This window comes from Lolium perenne, chromosome 5 (assembly GCF_019359855.2).
Source record: "Lolium perenne isolate Kyuss_39 chromosome 5, Kyuss_2.0, whole genome shotgun sequence".
In the NCBI taxonomy this organism is placed as follows: domain Eukaryota; kingdom Viridiplantae; phylum Streptophyta; class Magnoliopsida; order Poales; family Poaceae; genus Lolium; species Lolium perenne.
In genome coordinates, this window is record NC_067248.2 from 205,949,622 (window position 1) to 205,974,603 (window position 24,982).

At 45.6% G+C, this 24,982-nt stretch overlaps 1 protein-coding gene across 1 annotated transcript; it reads right to left on the minus strand.

Moving 5' to 3' along the window:
- Positions 1-651: 651 nt before the first annotated feature.
- LOC127301752 (F-box/FBD/LRR-repeat protein At1g13570-like) lies at positions 652-4,390 on the minus strand. The gene is made up of 4 exons (XM_051332021.2): positions 3,362-4,390; positions 2,462-2,611; positions 2,088-2,367; positions 652-1,113 (listed from the first exon to the last, which is right to left on the minus strand). The coding sequence occupies exons 1-4, from the start codon at positions 4,214-4,216 to the stop codon at positions 1,091-1,093; spliced, it is 1,308 nt and encodes a 435-aa protein (XP_051187981.1). The 5' UTR covers positions 4,217-4,390; the 3' UTR covers positions 652-1,090.
- Between the last annotated feature and the right edge of the window lie 20,592 nt (positions 4,391-24,982).

The following is a 24,982-nucleotide window of genomic DNA, read 5'->3' on the forward strand; positions in this document are numbered from 1 at the left end:
ACGGAGCTGCCGCCGGCCGCCGATGAAGAAGCCGTCGAGGTTGCGCCGCCCGTGACCTCCTTCGTGTGATCATGTGATCATCTGGCTTGGAAAGCCCTTCTTTTGCGTCGAAAACGGTGATCTGGTGGCCGTGTGTTGGCCCAAACTTCTTATTCCAAAACCTATTCGTATTTGGTGGCCGTGTGTTGGCCCAAATTTCATATTCGTAGACTTATTCGAATTTCTATGGTTGTGTTTGATATTTCAAATTCAAATTATCTATCGGGGCCGCCTTTTTGGGGACGCCGGTGTGGGAGCAGCTCCCCCAAATGGAGGATGCTGTGCCGGCGTCCCCCAAACGGAGGTGCCGGCGCCCCTGCCGACGTCTATTTAGGGTGCGCCGGTGGAGATGCTCTTAGAGCAGCCACAATGGGGCGCTTATTAGAGGTAAATCCCAGTCGTTTTGGCTGGCAGCGGTGCAAAAATTAGAGTCCAACGCTTAGAGTTCCAGTGCAAAATATTGCTTGTAAGCTGCTGACGCCTACTGCATGTTTTAAGCTCCTCGGTGTTGTGGGTGCTCTTATCATTCTAGTGGAGACCAGAAATTAACTTTTGTTATCATGGACTTTTGACATATACACGTAATATGTTCTCATGAGTAGCTTCTTTCTGCCGAACCAGCAAACAATCAGTACCGTTGTTCTGATCTGATCCTTGGCTTCTTAAGGGTATTCTTTTCGTCCACAAATAGCTACGAGAACATGGACAAGTTTATCTACGTACTGGTCGATAAAACTCCTCTGTTTCTCGTCAGCCTAACATGTACACTCAGTAAGAATATTTAACTAGAGTGCTGGACAAGAAAGTGTGCTACATTTAACTAGAGTGCTGGACAAGAAAGTGTGCTACTGTAGTAATCTTCATCGCTGATTCTGACTGAAGCACAAGTGGCATGCCAATTTCTTTCAGAAAAGAACAGAGTGCAAAATGCTAGTAGTTCCTTCGAATAGCCATTCTCTGAATGCTACATTTCTAATCCAGAATACTGAATCAGACCATAGATCTGACTTGTCTCGATGTCTCCCGCAATGCCCAGAAGTTGACCCCTGACCTAATAATACTCCTCAGCTTTACCTGCATGACAGCAAAAACAGAATCTTTATGCAGCTAGTCACAAGACACAGAAAGCAGATGTGACGAAAACATATTGCACACTGTTGCATGCTACATACAAACTGAGTCACCATTTAGCATAAATTGGCTTACAGTTTAGCAGAGGCATGCATGGTTTGGAGGAAAACATCAGATGATTAAGCTGAAGGCCACACATTTGATTCAAGCACCTAGTTTTGCCTTTTAACAAAGTGAAATCCAGGATCTGATGGTTTAAGCTGCTTGCAGCGTTAGTATGCCTTTTAAGTTTCCAGTAGTTGTTGAGGTGTCTCACCCATTTCTGGTTGGTGTCTGTATTATCTTCTCCCTATTAATGAAATGCAGCGGAGATTCTGCGCTTGTTAAAAAAATAGAATTGCTATGTCAAAGCATGCATGGAAGATACGTCATTCACCTGTACCACCTCTAAGGCACTGACCAAACAAACCAAAATGGGAAACTAGCAGAAACGCGAAACAAAATACCAAACGTATGGTTTGGTATGAATAGAGTAGAACTGAATCACATAAAACACTCAATTTTGGCGTGCCATTATTTTCTCCCTGTTCCTGTCATGATTCTTGAACCTAGGGTAATCCAATCCCCTCTAATATTAGATAAAAATATCATATCTAATGGTAAATGAGTGAAATAAGGTGGAATGGAAGCGGAATGCTCAAACTCTATCACTTTGGATAATAGATGATATCTTGGGGGCAGACAATGGACATCTGACTATACAGTAGATCCAGAACTTAACAGACCCACGAAGAACTGCAGAAAAGTATGACAGCATAACTAAGAATCTAACACATACTAAAGAAAAGTAAAATATAATGTGAAATGCACCAATTAGGTGGCAATTTTAATAATGATAAATGACATTATCTGTAGCTTCAAAAACGCAAAAAAGAGCACATAAGATGAATTTACTCTGTGAAATTAAGTTTGTTTACCTTTAAATAGGACCTGAGCTTCAGCTGAAGCTCTTTTATATCTTAGTAGTTCATTTAGAGCATCCTCACTAGGCATCACAATTTTCTCACCATGACTAATAGATAATGTATGAAGAAGCTTTGCTTTAGAGAGAATGAGCTCTATAAAGACCATTTCATTTCGACGCCAATTAATACCAGTCATCTGCACAGCCTGAAGGTTGGCACACATGCCATCAGTCCATAATGCATTTTGGAACTCTTTATCCGCCTCAAATATCTGCTCCTCATCATAATAGATCTTCACATATAAAAGTAAGAGAAAGGGCAATTAACTGTAATCAGCAAAAATGACATTCAAACAATATAAATATGAATTTCAAATTCCTCATTACCTCAATTTTGAGTTTTTCAAGATTTGGGGAACTCTTTAGCAAGCAGAAGGCTAACATAATAGGGGGCTGGTCACAGAAGTGCATATACAACTTCAAGCTCTTTAAGTTATGAAAGGTGCACAGATGTATCTCTGGTATCATAGCTCCTGACTGAAAAATTAGAGGAACAATAAGAGAGAGGATAATATCTGGATGTGTCTCTAGAATCAAGGAGCCACACAAACAAAAGGACAAACACTGTTTCAATATAAAATACAAGGAGATCATAGGTGTTAAAAGGCTCAGCGCACTATAAAACACCCAAAATAAATATATGTTGCAAACAGAAAGGAATAAAAATGTTTCCTATATTTACAAAGTCAGAGACTCAGAGTATAACTTAATAAAGAATACATGCAGGTGAATATTTACCATGTCCATGTCAAAATGCATTGACAAAGACATGATATAACCTAAAAAATGATTGGTCGGAGCTAGGCTTGAAGAAGCCGAGTTCAAGGGGCAGAGAAGAAATCCTTCAACACTATAAGGCCTAGATATGCTGGCTCATTTGGAGAGAAAAGAAAACTAGGCTTTTCAAAATGGAGTACCTCGATGTGTAGCAGGTTTTTTACAACATCCAAGAACATATAGCCTACAGATCATCATAAGGCCACTTTATACCCTTTGTTACATTATATATTTTTAGTAATCAGCCTTGTGTGCTCAAGGTCCATTAGGGAAAGTTCTTTTTACTCTAACATTGTTGCCTAATAGAATCAGCAGAGCTAAGTAAGCCTGGCTTTTCAAAATGAAAAAACTCCTCATTTTCAATGCAAGAAATTTTAACTAGCTTTCAATTGATTCAGCCAAACTAGAGACCAGGAAGATAAAATGCGCATCTGGGGACAAAAACATTACCGTTGCATTGCACGTGACAACGAGAAGCTTCCTAACTTGAACAACCCCTAAAAGAAACTTAGCGAATTTGCTGTCAACAACGAAGTCCCACAGGTCGATGACGGCAGAACGCAGGGATGTCAACTCCTCAAGGACCCAGCCATAATTGATTTCAGAAGAAATCGTCAAGTGCGTGAGATTGGGCGCCTGAATCACCCATTCTCTGATGTAGTCGCCACCAAAGGAAACATCGGTAAGTACTAGAAAATCGAGCAACGGGGATGCATCAATGATCTCCTCAAGGAGGTACTCGCCGTAGTCCGGTAACCGGACGTTTACGAGGCTGAGTTTCGTTAGCTCGGGAAAGGCCACGACGCCTGGGGGTAGGAGCGGGATGGCGCAGCCGAACAAACTGAGAGAGGTGAGCCGGCGGCAGGAGAATACGGAGGTGGGGAGGGCTGGGAAGCCTCTGTCGAAGTCGAGGTCGAGGATCTCAACTGCTCGGCGGGCGAGGACGTGGAGCCAGTCGTGGACGCGGCCTGCGTAGTGCTCGTCGATGCCCGCCGCGCGGAAGAGCCGGACGCGGCCGGGCCAGCGGAGGAGGATGCTATCGACGCCCCCCAGGCCCTTGGGCGCGCCCTTGTCGTCCTCGAGGCGGCCTGGAAAGGAGAGGTCGAGGGACGGGAGGGCCTCCCATCGGCGGCGCCAGGCGCGCGAGAGCGCCGACGTGCGGACGGCGTCGAGGATGCCGAGGCGGGTGAGGATTTCGTCGAGGACGTCCCTGGGCAGGGACATCAGGGCGTCCGCCTCCGCCGCAGCGGCCTCGGTGGCCCGGCCGCCCCGGCTCCTCTTGCGAGGGCGACTCGGTGGCGGCATTTCTCCGGTGAGCGCGCTGCGACGCGGATCTAGGGTTTTGAGGCGGGGTGCTGCTTCTGCGGTGGTTTGGAAATATGGCGCGCGATAACGTGATTTAAGGTTGAACGAAGGGAGAAAATCGCGGGAAATAAAGAGAAGGCGACATTTGTGAGTGATATGCCGGGAAATTCTCTGGTAGGCCACATCGCACACGCTGGAAGAAGACCAGGGATGGCACCACATGGTATGGGTAAGGGCAGGGTAAATGGGTACCCGTGGCTAAAAAATACACGCGCTTACAACGTATCAAGTTATTCAAAAAAATATGAAATAAGGTAAAGCAATCCTAAATAGTGGTCTAATCCTCACTAACCTATCGGCGATTGTCAGATCAGAAAGCACGAGGTTCAACCAAGCAATGTGAAGGCGGTTAGGGGAAAATTAAGTAGTTCAAAATATTATGGCTGTCCACTTGTCAAATTTATATGGGTAAATGGGTACGTGGGTATGGGTTGTACAATCCCATACCCGTACCCGCTCTACCCGATGGGTATGCTATTTTCCCGTTTACAAACCCATGGATAATATTTTGTCCCATACCCGTATTCCTATTGGGTTTTTACCCGACGGGTACACGGGTCATGGGTACCCATTGCCTTTTCTAGACCAGAGGTGATATCACAAGTGTGAATTTTATCCAAAGTGACGGCTGCTATGAATGAAGATTTATGTAAACCATACACTAATGACTGATGAGGAGATTGGGGCTGCTCTTTTCCAAATGGGGCCGTCGCTTCCAGGCACTTTTCTACCAAACCCGTTGGGAGTTTTTTAAGGAGGGGATTTGTAATGCTCTGCGGTCTTTTATTAATGGAGGAAAAGTACGAGAGGGTTTTTGCAGATGATAACATTTTCTTCACTCGAAGTGATTTTAAAATTTTGGAGTCGCTACATAATGTTATGAAGACATATTGTGATGGATCCGGGCAGAAAGTTAATTTGGACAAATCCTCGGTCTTCTTTTGTAACCATTGCGCTGAGCACATCAGGACAAGGGTCAACGACAGCTTAGGAGTGCAAGGTGAAATCCTAAACAACTTCTATCTAGGGATGCCCACCTCGGTGGGGCGCTCTCCTACGGCGTTCAAGTTCCTTCATGATATGATTTGGAACGTTTGAATGGTGTGGTTGACCGGACAATGTCTCGGGCAGGCAAGGAATTTTTTTTGAAGGCGGTTATTCAATCCATTCCTACCTATGTTATGAGTTGTTTTCAGATTCCCATCACAAATTATGACACAATGAGATCCATCAGGGCATCTCCAGCGGTGTGACGCAAATCGGTGTTCGCGAGCGTCTGTTTGCGTCGCGCGACGGATGCGAGAAAGACCGTTTTTGTCCGCGCATCCGTTTGCGCCTGGGGGTGCCTCCAGCGGCCCGACGCATTTCCGCGTCGGCATGAATTATGAAATTTGAAAACAACAAAATAAATAGTTTCAACGAATTCATAGTTATTACATCCTGTAAGGATTCGTTGCATAGAAAACAAAAAAATTCCTACCGCGAGAACGCAATCCAAGCCAAGATGCAATCTAGAAGACGGGAGCAACGAGGAGATGATCGAGACTCACCCTTGAAGATTTCCAAAGCCTACAAGATGAGGCTCTTGTTGCTGCGGTAGACGATCACTTGCCGCTTGCAAAAGCGCGTAGAAGATCTTGATCACGGTGCCACGATCGGGCAGCACCTCCGTACTCGGTCACACGTTCGGTGTTGATGAAGACGACGTCCTTCTCCCCGTTCCAGCGGGCAGCGGAAGTAGTAGCTCCTCCTTGAATCCGGCAGCACGACGGCGTGGTGGCGATGGAGAACTCTGGCGGAGCTTCGCTAAGCGTTGCGGGAGAGGTGGAGGAGAGGGGGCGGCTAGGGTTTGGGAGAGGGGGAGGTGGCCGGCCACTATGAGGGGTGCGGCCACAATGGCTTTGGTGTGTCCGGCCCCCTCCCCTTGCTCCTCATTATATAGGTGGAACCCCCAAGTGTTGGACTACAAGTCTTCGAATAAGACCCCAACCCAAAACCTTCCATGTGTAGGGAAACCTACCCAAGGTGGGACTCCCACCTCAAGTGGGATTCCCACCCTTCCATGAGGGGGGGTGGCCGGCCACCTAGGTGGAGTCCACCTTGGACTCCCCCCTCTAGGGTTGGCCGGCCATGGGAGGTGGAGTCCCTTCGGGACTCCGCCTTCCAAATTGATTTCTTCCGGACTTTTCTAGAACCTTCCATAAAATCTTACGAATCATTTTAAATCTTATAAAATGACTTCCTATATATGAATCTTATTCTCCGGACCATTCTGGAACTCCTCGTGATGTCCGGGATCTCATCCGGGACTTCGAACAATACTTCGAACTCCATTCCATATTCAAGTTCTACCATTTCAACATCAAACCTCAAGTGTGTCACCCTACGGTTCGCGAACTATGTGGACATGGTTGAGTACTCTCTCCTACCAATAACCAATAGCGGGATCTGGAGATCCATAATGGCTCCCACATATTCAACGATGACTTTAGTGATCGAATGAACCATTCACATACGATACCAATTCCCTTTGTCACGCGATATTTTACTTGTCCGAGGTTTGATCATCGGTATCACCCTATACCTTGTTCAACCTCGTCTCCTGACAAGTACTCTTTACTCGTACCGTGGTATGTGGTCACTTATGAACTTATTCATATGCTTGCAAGACATTAGACGACATTCCACCGAGAGGGCCCAGAGTATATCTATCCGTCATCGGGATGGACAAATCCCACTGTTGATCCATATGCTGACGTGGGCATTACCCTTCGAGTAACCAGCGTTGCCCTATCCGGTATTGTCTAATTGGAGGCCCATGAAGATACCTGAAGGCGTGGTGGGCCTCTAGGTCGGTGCCCTAGAAGATTCCTTGACGTGCAAGACGAGGAAGCGAACAAACAAGGAAAGATTGGATCTAAACTACTGTAAATCTAGTCGTGTTCGGTTAGACCCCTTGAGACCCGACCTCCTATATAAAGGCCAGGAGAGGGGCTGCCGAGGGACACAATCAATCTTAGCAATCTTAGCCAGGAAAAGCTTAGAGCTAGGTAACCCTAGCAATAGCAATCTCGACTAGATCTCAGCCAAACTATTCGGCACCCCATTGTAACCCATTGTTTTCATAATCAAAGGACAGACAGGCAGGACGTAAGTGTTTTACCTCATCGAGGGCCCCGAACCTGGGTAAATCGCTCTCCCCACTTGTCTGTGAACCGATGTCTCGTGTCAGCCTACAGGATTCCATCAACCCTAAGCCCCTATCGGAGGGCATTGGTGAGGAGTACCCTCGACAATTGGCGCCGTCTGTGGGAAATCTGTCGGTACAAGGCAGGTCATCGGCAGCACCAGTTACGTCCGCGGCGTTCTTACTCGAGTCACCGACACCAGCAAAGTCAAGAGATCCGATCCGCTGCGGATCCTACGATGGCGTCCACTTCATCATCGACTCCGGAGGTTTTCTTCGCCTCCCCGGGGCCGGCGTGTCCGGTTCAAAGGCCGTGCCACAGGAGGGTTTCCCTTCGGCAACAGCCCTAAAAATCTCTTCTAGAAGCATATGAGAGAACAACCGAGAAAATCTCGACGCCGCAGCTGGACAAAGGAAGAGACGAAGGAGTTCACACCGTGAAGAAGAAGGCAGAACAGCAGTCCACTCTCGATGCTATGACATGTCGTCGATCAGAGGCCGCACCCGTTCGCCACACCTCTCGGCTACAGAGCAGCTTGAGGCGCCATGTTATCTCCACTCTTACTTTGATCCTAAAGATGGTCGGGAAAAGTCCAGCCATCTGTTAAGGAACTGCCGACACTTCCTAGAGATTCGACAGTTCTGCGACGACCTTAGAGCTGAAGCCACATCAAGAGTTCGCATGATGGAAGAGAAAGCAAGGTCCTATGACCATCGGCCAGAACCATATGTACCAGAACCGTACGAGCCAATGGAAAAAGACGAATATGTACCAGTCGAGGTATTCCTAGCGCTGCGTGGACAAATCAACATGATCCACAAAACCAGCTTTTCGAAAAGAGAAATCAAAAAGTTCTCCCGAGAAGTAAAATACGCGGAAGTTGCCATGGTTGATACGCCGGATTTTATCGATTGGTCAGATCAGAGCATCACCTTCAGCAGGGCGGACCACCCGAAGGCAGTCCCAAGGCCCGGTCACGCGGCCCTTGTCCTGGAAGCACAGATTGGAGGATACAATATGGGCAAAGTATTCATGGACGGTGGAAGCGGCTTGAACCTGTTATTCGCCAGCACAATGAGGGCAATGGGCTTAACAGTCGACATGCTAAAAGAATCCGACACAGGGTTCCACGGCATTATACCGACTCGACCCGCCTACTCGCTGGGCAAAACATCATTGGACGTAGTCTTCGGCACGCCCAGTAATTTCAGGAAAGAAAGGGTCGAGTTCGAGGTAGTCGACTGGGAATCTCAGTACCACGCCATCCTCGGCAGACCTGCGTTTGCCAAATTCATGGCCGTGCCTCATTATGCATACCTGAAACTAAAGATGCCAGGCAACAACGGGACCCCAATAACCGTTCACGGCAGCTTCGCTCGGTCAGACAACTGCGACAGGGAATTTCAGAAGATCGCCTCGAAGTTTGGAGCCAAAGAAGAACTCAACGCGATCGACGCCATTACAGATCACACCCAGCCACCAGCCGACAATCGAAACGCAAGATCCGATGAGTTCGATACTGCAAAGGAAACCAAGAAGCTGCAGGTGCACCCTACTGATCCGAAGAAAACGGTCAACACCTCGGCTGACCTAGCTGTCGCATAGGAAAGCGCGCTCATCGAGTTCCTCCGTGAGCGCTGGGAGATATTTGCATGGGAGCCATCCGACATGCCAGGTATCCCCAGGGAACTCGCTGAGCACGCCCTAAATGCTGACCCGACGGCCAAACCAGTACAGCAGTCGATGCGGCGATTCTCCGAACCTAAAAGAAGAGCAATCGGTGAAGAAGTTAATCGACTCCGCAAGGCGGGATTTATCCGAGAGCTTAAGGAATCTAAATGGGTGGCTAATTGATACGTCTCCGACGTATCGATAATTTCTTATGTTCCATGCCACATTATTGATGTTATCTACATGTTTTATGCACACTTTATGTCATATTCGTGCATTTTCTGGAACTAACCTATTAACAAGATGCCGAAGTGCCGATTCTTTGTTTTCTGCTGTTTTTGGTTTCAGAAATCCTAGTAAGGAAATATTCTCGGAATTGGACGAAATCAAAGCCCAGGGGCCTATTTTCTCACGAAGCTTCCAGAAGTCCGAAGGAGAGACGAAGAGGGGCCACGGAGGGGCCACACCCTAGGGCGGCGCGGCCCCCCCCTTGGCCGCGCGGCCCTGTGGTGTGGGGCCCCCGTGCCGCCTCTTGACCTGCCCTTTCGCCTATAAAAAGTCTCCGTGACGAAACCCCCAGTACCGAGAGCCACGATACGAAAAACCTTCCAGAGACGCCGCCAACGCCGATCCCATCTCGGGGGATCCAGGAGATCGCCTCCGGCACCCTGCCGGAGAGGGGAATCATCTCCCGGAGGACTCTACGCCGCCATGGTCGCCTCCGGTGTGATGTGTGAGTAGTCTACCCCTGGACTATGGGTCCATAGCAGTAGCTAGATGGTTGTCTTCTCCCCATTGTGCTATCATTGTCGGATCTTGTGAGCTGCCTAACATGATCAAGATCATCTATCTGTAATTCTATATGTTGCGTTTGTTGGGATCCGATGAATAGAGAATACTTGTTATGTTGATTATCAAAGTTATATCTATGTGTTGTTTATGATCTTGCATGCTCTCCGTTACTAGTAGATACTCTGGCCAAGTTTTTGCTATTAACTCCAAGAGGGAGTACTTATGCTCGATAGTGGGTTCATGCCTGCATTGACACAGGGACGATGTGAGAAAGTTCTAAGGTTGTGTTGTGCTGTTGCCACTAGGGATAAAACATTAGTGCTATGTTCAAGGATGTAGTCACTAGTTACATTACGCACCATACTTAATGCAATTGTCTGTTGTTAGCAACTTAATACTGGAGGGGGTTCGGATGATAACCTGAAGGTGGACTTTTTAGGCATAGATGCAGTTGGATGACGGTCTATGTACTTTGTCGTAATGCCCAATTAAATCTCACTATACTCATCATGATATGTATGTGCATGGTCATGCTCTCTTTATTTGTCAATTGCCCAACTGTAATTTGTTCACCCAACATGCTGTTCGTCTTATGGGAGAGACACCTCTAGTGAACTGTGGACCCCGGTCCAATTCTCTTTACTGAAATACAATCTACTGCAATACTTGTTCTACTGTTTTCTGCAAACAATCATCTTCCACACAATACGGTTAACTCTTTGTTACAGCAAGCCGGTGAGATTGACAACCTCACTGTTTCGTTGGGGCAAAGTACTTTGGTTGTGTTGTGCAGGTTCCACGTTGGCGCCGGAATCATTGGTGTTGCGCCGCACTACATCTCGCCGCCATCAACCTTCAACGTGCTTCTTGACTCCTACTGGTCCGATTAAACCTTGGTTTCTTACTGAGGGAAACTTGCCACTGTGCGCATCACACCTTCCTCTTGGGGTTCCCAACGGACGTGCCGACCACACGCATCAAGCAAATTTCTGGCGCCGTTGCCGGGGAGATCAAGACACGCTGCAAGGGGAGTCTCCACTTCTCAATCTCTTTACTTTGTTTTTGTCTTGCTTAGTTTTATTTACTACTTTGTTTGCTGCACTAAATCAAAATACAAAAAAATTAGTTGCTAGTTTTACTTTATTTGCTATCTTGTTTGCTATATCTAAAACACAAAAAAATTAGTTTACTTGCATTTACTTTATCTAGTTTGTTTTATTTACTGTTGCTAAAATGGCCAACGCTGAAAACACTAAGTTGTGTGACTTCACAACCACAAATAATAATGATTTCTTATGCACACCTATTGCTCCACCTGCTACTACAGCAGAATTCTTTGAAATTAAACCTGCTTTACTGAATCTTGTTATGCGAGAGCAATTTTCAGTGTTAGTTCTGATGATGCTGCTGCCCATCTTAATAATTTTGTTGAACTATGTGAAATGCAAAAGTATAAAGATGTAGATGGTGATATTATTAAACTAAAATTGTTCCCTTTCTCATTAAGAGGAAGAGCTAAAGATTGGTTGCTATCTCTACCTAAGAATAGTATTGATTCATGGACTAAATGCAAGGATGCTTTTATTGGTAGATATTATCCCCCTGCTAAAATTATATCTTTGAGGAGTAGCATAATGAATTTTAAACAATTAGATACTGAACATGTTGCTCAAGCTTGGGAAAGAATGAAATCTCTGGTTAAAAATTGCCCAACCCATGGACTGACTACTTGGATGATCATCCAAACCTTCTATGCAGGACTAAATTTTTCTTCACGGAATTTATTGGATTCAGCTGCTGGAGGTACCTTTATGTCCATCACTCTTGGTGAAGCAACAAAGCTTCTTGATAATATGATGATCAATTACTCTGAATGGCACACGGAAAGAGCTCCACAAGGTAAGAAGGTAAATTCTGTCAAAGAAACCTCTTCCTTGAGTGATAAGATTGATGCTATTATGTCTATGCTTGTGAATGATAGGACTAATATTGATCCTAATAATGTTCCGTTAGCTTCATTGGTTGCACAAGAAGAGCATGTTGATGTAAACTTCATTAAAAATAATAATTTCAACAACAATGCTTACCGGAACAATTCTAGTAACAACTATAGACCATATCCTTATAATAATGGCAACGGCTATGGTAATTCTTATGGGAATTCTTACAACAATAATAGGAGTTCACCCTGGACTTGAAGCCATGCTTAAAGAATTTATTAGTACACAAACTGCTTTTAACAAATCTGTTGAAGAAAAGCTTGGGAAAATTGATATACTTGCTTCTAAAGTCGATAGTCTTGCTGCTGATGTTGATCTTTTGAAATCAAAAGTTTTGCCTAATGAGAATCATCATAATAAAATTACTACTACAGCAAATGCCATTCAAGTTAGAATTAATGAGAATATAAGATTAATGGCTGAACTGCGTGCTAGGTGGGATAGAGAAGAAAATGAAAAACTAGCTAAAGAAAAGAATATAGCTAAAGTTTGGACTATTACCACCACTAGTAATGCTAAAGCTACACATGTTGCTGCACCTCCTACTCATACTAATAAAAGAATTGGTGTTAGCAATGTTTCCACTTCTAATGCAAAGCGCGAAAAACTGCCTGAAACTGCTAAAACTGCTGAAATCGCCTTTGATAAAGCTGCTGAAATTTTTTCCAACATTGGGGATGATGATCCCATTGCTTTAGATTATAATGGTTTGAATTTTGATGATTGCCACATCTCTGAAGTTATAAAGTTCTTGCAAAAACTTGCTAAAAGTCCTAATGCTAGTGCTATAAATTTGGCTTTTACACATCATATTACAAATGCTCTTATAAAAGCTAGAGAAGAGAAACTAGAGCGCGAAGCCTCTATTCCTAAAAAGCTAGAGGATGGTTGGGAGCCCATCATTAAGATGAAGGTTAAAGATTTTGATTGTAATGCTTTATGTGATCTTGGTGCAAGTATTTCTGTTATGCCTAAGAAAATTTATAATATGCTTGACTTGCCACCGCTGAAAAATTGTTATTTGGATGTTAATCTTGCTGATCATTCTACAAAGAAACCTTTGGGTAAAGTTGATAATGTTCGCATTACCGTTAACAATAACCTTGTTCCCGTTGATTTTGTTGTCTTGGATATTGAATGCAATGCATCTTGTCCCATTATATTGGGAAGACCTTTTCTTCGAACTGTTGGTGCTGTTATTGATATGAAGGAAGGTAATATAAAATATCAATTTCCTCTCAAGAAAGGTATGGAACACTTCCCTAGAAAGAGAATGAAGGTACCTTTTGATTCCATTATGAGAACAAATTATGATGTTGACACTTCGTCTCTAGATAATACTTGATACACACTTTCTGCGCCTAGCTGAAAGGCGTTAAAGAAAAGCGCTTATGGGAGACAACCCATGTTTTTACCTACAGTACTTTGTTTTTATTTTGTGTCTTGGAAGTTGTTTACTACTGTAGCAACCTCTCCTTATCTTAGTTTTGTGTTTTGTTGTGCCAAGTTAAGCCGTTGATAGAAAAGTAAGTACTAGATTTGGATTACTGCACAGTTCCAGATTTCTTTGCTGTCACGAATCTGAGTCCACCTCCCTGTAGGTAGCTCAGAAAATTAAGCCAATTTACGTGCATGATCCTCAGATATGTACGCAACTTTCATTCAATTTGAGAATTTTCATTTGAGCAAGTCTGGTGCCATTTTAAAATTCGTCAATACGAACTGTTCTGTTTTGACAGATTCTGCCTTTTATTTCGCATTGCCTCTTTTGCTATGTTGGATGAATTTCTTTGATCCATTAATGTCCAGTAGCATTATGCAATGTCCAGAAGTGTTAAGAATGATTGTGTCACCTCTGAATATGTCAATTTATATTGTGCACTAACCCTTTAATGAGTTGTTTCGAGTTTGGTGTGGAGGAAGTTTTCAAGGATCAAGAGAGGAGTATGATGCAACACGATCAAGGAGAGTGAAAGCTCTAAGCTTGGGGATGCACCCGGTGGTTCACCCCTGCATATATCAAGAAGACTCAAGCGTCTAAGCTTGGGGATGCCCAAGGCATCCCCTTCTTCATCGACAACATTATCAGGTTCCTCCCCTGAAACTATATTTTTATTCCATCACATCTTATGTGCTTTTTCTTGGAGCGTCGGTTTGTTTTTGTTTTTTGTGTTGTTTGAATAAAATGGATCCTAGCATTCACTTTATGGGAGAGAGACACGCTCCGCTGTAGCATATGGACAAGTATGTCCTTGGTTTCTACTCATAGTATTCATGGCGAAGTTTCTCCTTCGTTAAATTGTTATATGGTTGGAATTGGAAAATGATACATGTAGTAATTGCTATAAATGTCTTGGGTAATGTGATACTTGGCAATTGTTGTGCTCATGATTAAGCTCTTGCATCATATGCTTTGCACCCATTAATGAAGAAATACATAGAGCATGCTAAAATTTGGTTTGCATATTTGGTTTCTCTAAGGTCTAGATAATTTCTAGTTTTGAGTTTGAACAACAAGGAAGACGGTGTAGAGTCTTATAATGTTTTCAATATGTCTTTTATGTGAGTTTTGCTGCACCGGTTCATCCTTGTGTCTGTTTCAAATAAGCCTTGCTAGCCTAAACCTTGTATCGAGAGGGAATACTTCTCATGCATCCAAATACTTGAGCCAACCACTATGCCATTTGTGTCCACCATACCTACCTACTACATGGTATTTTCCGCCATTTCAAAGTAAATTGCTTGAGTGCTACCTTTAAAATTCCATCATTCACCTTTGCAATATATAGCTCATGGGACAAATAGCTTAAAAACTATTGTGGTATTGAATATGTAATTATGCACTTTATCTCTTATTAAGTTGCTTGTTGTGCGATAACCATGTTCAGGGGACGCCATCAACTTTTCATTGTTGAATTTCATGTGAGTTGCTATGCATGTCCGTCTTGTCTGAAGTAAGAGAGATCTACCACCATATGGTTAAGCATGCATATGTTAGAGAAGAACATTGGGCCGCTAACTAAAGCCATGCTCCATGGTGGAAGTTTCAGTTTTGGACAACAATCCTCAAATCTCAAATGAGAAAATTATTAATTGTTGGTATATGCTTATGCATAAAAGAGGAGTCCATTATCTGTTGTCTATGTTGTCCCGGTATGGATGTCTAAGTTGAAGAATAATCAATAGCGAGAAATCCAATGCGAGCTTTCTCCTTAGACCTTTGTACAGGCGGCATAGAGGTACCCCTTTGTGACACTTGGTAAAAACAATGCATTGTGATGATCCGGTAGTCCAAGCTAATTAGGACAAGGTGCGGGCACTATTAGTACACTATGCATGAGGCTTGCAACTTATAAGATATAATTTACATGATGCATATGCTTTATTACTACCGTTGACAAAATTGTTTCATGTTTTCAAAATCAAAGCTCTAGCACAAATATAGCAATCGATGCTTTTCCTCTATGGAGGACCATTCTTTTACTTTCAATGTTGAGTCAGTTCACCTATTTCTCTCCACCTCAAGAAGCAAACACTTGTGTGAACTGTGCATTGATTCCTACATACTCGCTTATTGCACTTATTATATTACTCTATGTTGACAATATCCATGAGATATACATGTTACAAGTTGAAAGCAACCGCTGAAACTTAATCTTCTTTTGTGTTGCTTCAATGCCTTTACTTTGAATTATTGCTTTATGAGTTAACTCTTATGCAAGACTTATTGATGCTTGTCTTGAAGTGCTATTCATGAAAAGTCTTTGCTATATGATTCACTTGTTTACTCATGTCATATACATTGTTTTGATCGCTGCATTCACTACATATGCTTTACAAATAGTATGATCAAGATTATGATGGCATGTCACTCAGAAATTATACGTGTTATCGTTTTACCTGCTCGGGACGAGCAGAACTAAGCTTGGGGATGCTGATACGTCTCCGACGTATCGATAATTTCTTATGTTCCATGCCACATTATTGATGTTATCTACATGTTTTATGCACACTTTATGTCATATTCGTGCATTTTCTGGAACTAACCTATTAACAAGATGCCGAAGTGCCGATTCTTTGTTTCTGCTGTTTTTGGTTTCAGAAATCCTAGTAAGGAAATATTCTCGGAATTGGACGAAATCAAAGCCCAGGGGCCTATTTTCTCACGAAGCTTCCAGAAGTCCGAAGGAGAGACGAAGAGGGGCCACGGAGGGGCCACACCCTAGGGCGGCGCGGCCCCCCCTTGGCCGCGCGGCCCTGTGGTGTGGGGCCCCCGTGCCGCCTCTTGACCTGCCCTTTCGCCTATAAAAAGTCTCCGTGACGAAAACCCCAGTACCGAGAGCCACGATACGGAAAACCTTCCAGAGACGCCGCCAACGCCGATCCCATCTCGGGGGATCCAGGAGATCGCCTCCGGCACCCTGCCGGAGAGGGGAATCATCTCCCGGAGGACTCTACGCCGCCATGGTCGCCTCCAGTGTGATGTGTGAGTAGTCTACCCCTGGACTATGGGTCCATAGCAGTAGCTAGATGGTTGTCTTCTCCCCATTGTGCTATCATTGTCGGATCTTGTGAGCTGCCTAACATGATCAAGATCATCTATCTGTAATTCTATATGTTGCGTTTGTTGGGATCCGATGAATAGAGAATACTTGTTATGTTGATTATCAAAGTTATATCTATGTGTTGTTTATGATCTTGCATGCTCTCCGTTACTAGTAGATACTCTGGCCAAGTTTTTGCTATTAACTCCAAGAGGGAGTACTTATGCTCGATAGTGGGTTCATGCCTGCATTGACACAGGACGTGTGAGAAAGTTCTAAGGTTGTGTTGTGCTGTTGCCACTAGGGATAAAACATTAGTGCTATGTTCAAGGATGTAGTCACTAGTTACATTACGCACCATACTTAATGCAATTGTCTGTTGTTAGCAACTTAATACTGGAGGGGGTTCGGATGATAACCTGAAGGTGGACTTTTTAGGCATAGATGCAGTTGGATGACGGTCTATGTACTTTGTCGTAATGCCCAATTAAATCTCACTATACTCATCATGATATGTATGTGCATGGTCATGCTCTCTTTATTTGTCAATTGCCCAACTGTAATTTGTTCACCCAACATGCTGTTCGTCTTATGGGAGAGACACCTCTAGTGAACTGTGGACCCCGGTCCAATTCTCTTTACTGAAATACAATCTACTGCAATACTTGTTCTACTGTTTTCTGCAAACAATCATCTTCCACACAATACGGTTAACTCTTTGTTACAGCAAGCCGGTGAGATTGACAACCTCACTGTTTCGTTGGGGCAAAGTACTTTGGTTGTGTTGTGCAGGTTCCACGTTGGCGCCGGAATCATTGGTGTTGCGCCGCACTACATCTCGCCGCCATCAACCTTCAACGTGCTTCTTGACTCCTACTGATCCGATTAAACCTTGGTTTCTTACTGAGGGAAACTGGCCGCTGTGTGCATCACACCTTCCTCTTGGGGTTCCCAACGGACGTGCCGACCACACGCATCACTAATCCAGTCATGGTGCCGAAGAAGGACACAACCGCCCTCCGCATGTGCATCGATTACACTAGCCTTAACAAGCACTGCCCGAAAGATCATTTCCCACTGCCTTGAATAGATTAGATAGTCGATTCTACAGCTGGGTGCGATCGTCTCTCTTTCCTCGATGCGTACTCCGGGTACAACCAGATCAAATTGAAGAAGGAAGACCAGGAGCTAACCACGTTCATCACTCCACACGGCGTTTTCTGTTACAACGTCATGACCTTCGGGTTGAAAAATGCAGGAGCTACCTACCAACGCTGCATGCAAGCCTGCCTCGCGGAGCAGATCGGAAGGAACATTGAAGTCTACATCGACGATATCGTGGTGAAAACAAAGCACGCAGCCACGCTCATCGATGACTTGCGGGAAACCTTCGACAATCTGGACAGATACAAAATCAAGCTAAATCCGAAGAAATGTTTTTTCGGAGTGCCAGGAGGACAAGTACTCGGGTACTTCATATCAGCTAGAGGAATCGAGGCTAACCCCTTGAAGATCAAAGCTATTCTCGACATGGAGCCGCCAAAGAATCTGCACCAAGTGCAGCAGTTGGCAGGCCGATTAGCAGCGCTCAGTAGGTTCATCGCAAAGCTGGGGGAGAAAGCTTTGCCCTTCTACAACCTGATGAAAAAGTCAGAAAAGTTCGAGTGGACAAAGGAAGCACAAGACTCTTTCGACAACTTGAAGAAAATCTTATCGACCTCCCCAATGCTTGTGACTCCACGTGAAAAGGAGACACTGCTGATGTACATAGCCGCTATAGCTCAAGTCTTCAGCAGCGTTTTGGTTGTCGAACGAGAAGAAGCAGGGAGAGTTCATGGTGTGCAGAGGCCCGTTTACTACCTCAGCGAAGTACTTACCCCGCAAGGCAGAGGTATCCTCATCATCAGAAGTTGGCATATGCAGTGTGGAGGTCGGCTCGCAAGCTGAGGCACTACTTCACGGAGCACCCGATCAAAGTTGTGAGCGAAGCACCCCTGAAGAGCATAATGACCAATCCTGAAGCCATGGGACGAGTGTCTCAATGGGCCATCGAGTTAGCACCACACGACATAACTTACGTCAACCGAACGGCGGTAAAATCCCGAATCCTCCCGGATTTTGTGGCAGATTGGATCCAATCACAGACACCAGCAACACCCGACATGTCGGGGTCATGGGTAATGTACTTTGATGGGTCAAAACGGAGTACAGGCGCAGGGGCAGGAGTGGTGCTGATATCACCACAGGGAGATAAGATGAAGTATATACTACGCATGAATTTCTCCCTGCCGACAAACAACGAAGCAGAATACGAAGCGCTGCTGCATGGAATGAAAATGGCGAAGGCATGTGGCGCTACGCGCCTAGAAATCTACGGAGACTCGAACCTGGTGGTCCAGCAGTCAATGAACCTGTGCGATGCAGTTAGCGACAATATGGTTGCTTATCGGTAGCTGTATCAGAACATGGAGGCTAAATTCGAAGGATGTGAGCTTAAGCACATCGGCAGAGCCAGTAACAAGGAAGCCGACACTTCGGCAAACATCGGGTCCACATGCTCCCCTATCCCAGATGGAGTTTTTTACGAAGTGATCGCTCAAAGATCAATTAAAGAAAAGCCGTCTGCAAAACCATCGGTTGAAGAATTGGAGAAGAGCTCACTACAAAAACCTTCGACTGAAGAATCTCCAGTCCTTTCTGCCGAACAAATTCTCCTCCTCGAGCCACTATGGACCGAACCATTCCTAGCGTACCTGTCGAAACACGAGCTACCAGAAGACCCTGTGGAAGCTAAGCAAATCGTCAGACGATCAAAGGCCTTCACAGTGATAAATGGTGAACTTTACAAGCGCAGCATCTCAGGGATCTTCCAAAGGTGCATCGCCATTGACGATGGAAAAGCACTGTTGCGCGAGATACATGAAGGAACCTGTGGGCATCATGCAGGGAGCAGAGCCCTTGTGGCGAAAGCCTTTAGGGCAGGATTTTATTGGCCAACGGCAGCGTCGGATGCTAGGGATCTAGTCATGAAGTGCGATGCGTGCCAACGTTTCTCGTCGAAACCACACGCTCCTGCAACGGATTTAATGACAATACCCTTGGCATGGCCATTCGCTCAGTGGGGACTCGATCAAGTTGGACCGTTGCCAAGATCGTCACCCGGAGGACACACGTACTTACTGGTTGCAGTCGACAAATTCACTAAGTGGATCGAGGCCGTACCAGTGCGAAACCAAAAGGCTGAAACGGCGGTTCAATTCTTCAAAGGAATAACCTGTCGATTCGGTATGCCCCACAGCATCGTCACAGACAACGGCTCCAACTTTGATTCCGAGGAGTTTAGGAAATTTTGTGATGATGGAGGAATCAAATTGAAATTCGCATCAGTCTCTCACCCCCAGACCAATGGCCAGGTGGAAAGGATCAATGGTTTAATAGGGGATGGTTTAAAGAAACGCCTTAAAGGCGCAGCCGGAGCCTGGGTTGAAGAGTTACCATCTGTGCTACGGAGTTTGCGTACCACCCCCAACAGGTCGACTCAATACACTCCATTCTTCTTGGTGTACGGAACCGAAGCAGTCCTGCCAACCGACGTCCGATTTGAAGCGCCTCGAGTAACAGCATACACGGAGTCCTCCTCCAATATCGCGCTACAAGATGCTGTCGACCTCCTTGACGAAGCACGAGATATCGCCTTGGCAAGAACAACGGTCTATCAACAAGCGCTGAGGAATTATCACAGCCAACGAATACGGAGTCGAAATTTCAGTGTTGGAGATATGGTACTTCAGTTGAAGCAAAAAAGACCCTTGAAGCTAGAATCCCCATGGGAAGGACCATACATCATCACCGAAGTGATACCAGGAGGAGCCTATCGGCTCAAAAATCCAGCCTCAGAAAAAGATGTCGAGAATCCGTGGAACATCGCGCAATTACGATGGTTTTATACATAGGATACGATTGTTTCTTCATTCAAACGGCCTACAAGGTTGCTTTATATTATGAATAAAAGATCTAATCAGATTTTTGTTACCCTTTTTCTTGCTTCAGGCTTTGGCACCCGAACGTAACGTTCGGAACCTTTTCCATCGGCTCTAACTCCCATCGGGAGCTTTGGCCCAGAAAAAACGTGTTTACATGATGACATTAATTAAATACTCTCAGCGAGAGCTAAGATTAATGACACACAAAAACAACCAATCCAAGCCTCGAAAAATACGCGAGTGCTACAGTCGATGGTTATATTAAGATAAGGCTCAAACCGGTGCACCGTGTGACGAAGCCGAGCTTTTGCATAAATTACATATCGACTTCGCAATAACATTGCATAAAATACAACGAAGTCGTCGAGTAAGCAGGTTGAACTGATCACTCAGCCACACTCGACAACAAAATATCAATCAAAATAACATAAGCGTGCAGCGTACGCAGTAAACAATCTTATGCGAATATAAGGTTATTACATTTATAATCGGGATCCCCGGTCCCAGTGGGCCTTCAGTTCCTTTTCGAGGCATGATTCCATCCGAGAAACAATGGTGTGAGCAGGACCTCTAGCAACATCATAGTATTGGCCTAAATCTCTTTCAGTGTTTGCCACGGCTCTTAAATCCAAAGATGGATGACATGCCAATATTGAAGCAAAGGCAAGCTCAGCACCAGCTAGAAGCTCTTTCCGCACTAGCAGCCGAATCCTCTCGGGAGACTTGAATCGGGTGAACAAGCCAGACAAAGTTTCGGGTGCCTGATCCAGAGGAAACAAGGTGTGCCAAACCATCGTAAGAAGGGCATAGTGTTTATCAAAATAGTAAGGTGCCTTCATCACCCGGTACTTAAACTTCGCCATGATGACGACCTTCGGACGATGTAGCCATAAACCATGCGTTGGGTGCGCAACGTCGGTCATCGCCTCAACCTCTTCATGAATCCTCCTGTCCTCTTCAGCTGCATCCGAAGCTACGACTGGAAAAGGAGCGAATGTTAGAACATTCAAGCTATACCCGGAATCGGAAGATAGGTTAAACACTCACAGCCTAAGCTTTCGGAAGCAACATGAAGACCATCGAGAGCGTATTGTTCGACGGCAGTCGCTATTTCTCCCTTCTTCTTCACCAAGGCAGCCATCGCACGAAGGGAAGTAATGTCTTTATTCAGACTAGACACCTGGTCACGTAACTGACGAACAAGGCCTGATTCGTCATTTCCCGAAGAATTCGAAAAAGGCTCGGCACGGGAAGAAGATGAAGGAATCTGCAGTACGTCCTCAGTTCAGACCAAGCATTAATATAAAAACTCCCATTGGGAGTATTGAGTGCACATCATACAGGCAAAAGAATGTTTGGCAACAGAGCCAAATTTAAAAGAGTTATGATAATCTTATGTACAACAAATCAAATAACGGTTCAAGGATTCGCCGACGTTGAACCAGGGGCTGACTCAGGAACAGGCTTGGCTTGTGCTTCATCCACCAACTTCAGAAGCCGGTTGGCGCAAGTTATTGCCGATCTCTTGAAAGGCTCAAGGTTGACTAGATGATTTTCATCATCAACAGGCAACGCCTTAGAGAACTCTTCCAATTCCGACCCCATCCCGTGGCCCATAAGCAACTGGAAAGTAAGAACCGCACCCATCAAGCGGCTGCGACGTTTCAGTACCTCTACAGGCTCGGAGGGATCGACAAGGAAAGCTTCCGCCATCTCGTCGAGAGTCTTGTCCAGCTTCGCCTTTGGGAAGATCATCGAGTATAACTTCGACAGTGCCCCCTTGGACTTCTGCAGTAATCTGAGGATCTGGACATTTGACTCAGCAGCAAGTGACAAAGCGTCGGCTGTGGAATCCTCCCGAAGCTGATGGCGTCGGCTGACATCTTGATCATCCTTCATCTGACGCCTGGCATCTTGATCATCCTTCATCTGACGCTTCAGCCTCTTTACTTCTTCCTTCAATGAGGCGTTCTCACTCTTGGCATCGGCAGTGAGCCTGTTGGCTTCGACCGCCTGATCAGCCGAAGATTTGACGGCCTTCCGAAGTTGGGCGTTTTCGGCCTCAAGGCGATTAAATTGTTGAGCAAAGTCCGCCACAGCATCGACTGTAGCGTAAATTGGCTGCAGCCAGGAAAAATCAAGAGGAGTCAGGTGATAGAAATTCAGCAAAGCTAGACAGATTAAGTACTTACGTGATCGCGGCCAGCCGGCGGGGTGGGAACATCATCAGGGGGAATAACTCTCGATAATGGGACCTTCTCTACACCCGTTCGGGATGGAGGTGTTGACTTGGCAGGAGAAGGGTTTGATTCCTTAGCCGATGCTGCTCTCTCAGAAGCTAGTTTAGCCCTCTTTGCGAGAGGAACATCATCATCATCATCGGCAGAGCTGTTTAAGTACAGTGAGCGGTTAGCATACAAGGTGACAAGAAATAAAAATAAAAAAAGAGTATAAATGCTCACAGGTCCAGATCATCTTCGTCCACGAAGAAGCTTGTTGAACCCTTCTTAGCAGGAGGAGGCGAAGCAGCTTCATCGGCATCATTATCTCCTCCTCTAGGACTTGATTCAGCCGATGTGATAAGATCATCATGTACCTGCTTACGACGTCTGCTCTTGAGAAAGGCATCATCTTCTGCAGCTTCCTCCTCTTGGACATCGCTGTCCTCAAGGACGTGCTGAGCATCTTCGGTTCCCTCAGAATCGTCGTCGTCATCCTCTAATACCACGCCGCTCTCGGGTGAGGGAGGATAACATTGGGCGACAACGGGAACCTGTGGAAGGATAGAAAACATGTAAGGCACAAATAGAAAGAAGAAGTTATGACAGTAAACGAAGAATGATAAGGTTACCTCAGATGGAAGATGCTTGAAATCATAAGGAGGGCGCGCTGATGTCAAGACAATGGTGTCCTTGGTGCTGAGGCATGTTAGGCGACGAACCTCGTTCTGGAGCTCATCTGCCGATAGGTCGGTAGATTTGACCCTCGACTTGTCATTTTTGCCAGTGTAAAGCCACAACTGGTGAGGGCGAGACATCAGCGGCTGCACTCGACGTTGTAGGAACACTAAAACTACTTCAGTGCCGCACATCGTCAGGCCTCCTGTGTTCTTCAAGGTGACTATTTGCTCGAATAGCTCATCGGCTGTCGCCTTTTCTTCGGGAGAAAGGGCGTTGTTCCAAGACTTCTTCTTGTGAGCTACCAAGACATCGTCAAAAAGAGGGAGATTTGAACGCCGCCCAGGAACAGCAGGGTCCCGAAGGTAGAACCACTTGTTGCGCCAGCCCTGGACGGATTCCTTCATCGGATAATCGAAGTAGTCGACCTCCTTCCTGACAACGAAGCCAACACCACCGACAACGGGGGGGCCGTTGCTATCGTTATGACGCTTCACATAGAAGATCTTCCTCCAAAGGCCCCAGTGAGGCTCAATGCCGAGGAAGGCTATGCAGACGGTGATAAAAATGGAAAGATGGAGAATGGAATTTGGGGTCAGCTGCCAGAGCTGAATCCCATAGAAGAAAAGGAGGGAGCGAAGGAACTCGTGCGCCAGAAGAGAGAGGCCACGGAACAGAAAAGAGACAAACATGACGGTGAAGCCCTTTGGGGGACTTGGGCGAGAAACCGAACCTGGGAGACGAATGTCATCCTCAGATGCGGAGATGAAGCCGAGGGCGCGAAGTTTGTTGATGTCGCGGTTAGTGATGGCAGAGGCGTTCCAGTCGCGGCTAACTTTGGCCGTCTCCGATGTGCTTCCACTCTTCTTTTTGCCCATGGTGAACGAAGCTTCTGATGGAAAGGCAGGGGAACAAGAGGCTTGAAGGAGAAGATGAGCAGTGAACGGGGTAAAAGGTAAAAAAGAAAGGAGGCTCCCTATTTATCCTATAAGAATTTGAGCCCAGACGTGGCCATAACTCCACAAAGCATCGTGGGGGGAGGAGCAGATCTGACTGTACACGTGGTGCTTGAAGAAGGAGTGGAACCGGCGGCCCATTATTCCCACGTCGCGCGAAAATTGAGGAGACGCCTCGATCGCCGTGCGTGCATTAGTCAAGACCTAAAAACTGCCTGCGCAGAACTAGGGTGGGCCCGTCAGGTCAAGTCCTATCAATTGGCCCACAGCAGTTACACGTCAAGTCAAATCCCGTCAATCGGCCCACAACTATGACGTCATAAAAAAACTAGAGGCACTCGAAGGAAGCATGAAAAGTTGTTGGGTGAAAGATTTGAGTCTACGCACGGATTACAAGCATCCGTACCTAGACTCGGGGGCTACTCCTATCGGGGGCGCTGACGCGCACCCGATAAAAGAAAGACTCGACAGAATGAGCAGTCGAATGAAAAAGGATTGAGTCTGCACTCGGTTACAACCGATTCCGCCCAGACACTCCCATCGGGAGTGCATGATGCACACCCAATAAAAGTTTTTTGCATTCCAGGATCATGCCCGGGGACTTGATTCTGTGTAGGGTAACGTTGTTTTGCCATCGGCAGTTAACCAACAAAAGTTGGGCACGTTACTCATTAT

Excerpts from the sequence above, each read along its gene's own strand:
- LOC127301752 (XM_051332021.2), bottom strand. The coding sequence starts at position 4,216 with ATGCCGCCACCGAGTCGCCCTCGCAAGAGGAGCCGGGGCGGCCGGGCC. Across the intron at positions 2,612-3,361 it reads TTGTCACGTGCAATGCAACG|TCAGGAGCTATGATACCAGA; the intron begins GTAATGTTTTTG and ends CTAATTTTTCAG. Across the intron at positions 1,114-2,087 it reads AGCTCAGGTCCTATTTAAAG|GTAAAGCTGAGGAGTATTAT; the intron begins GTAAACAAACTT and ends GCTGTCATGCAG.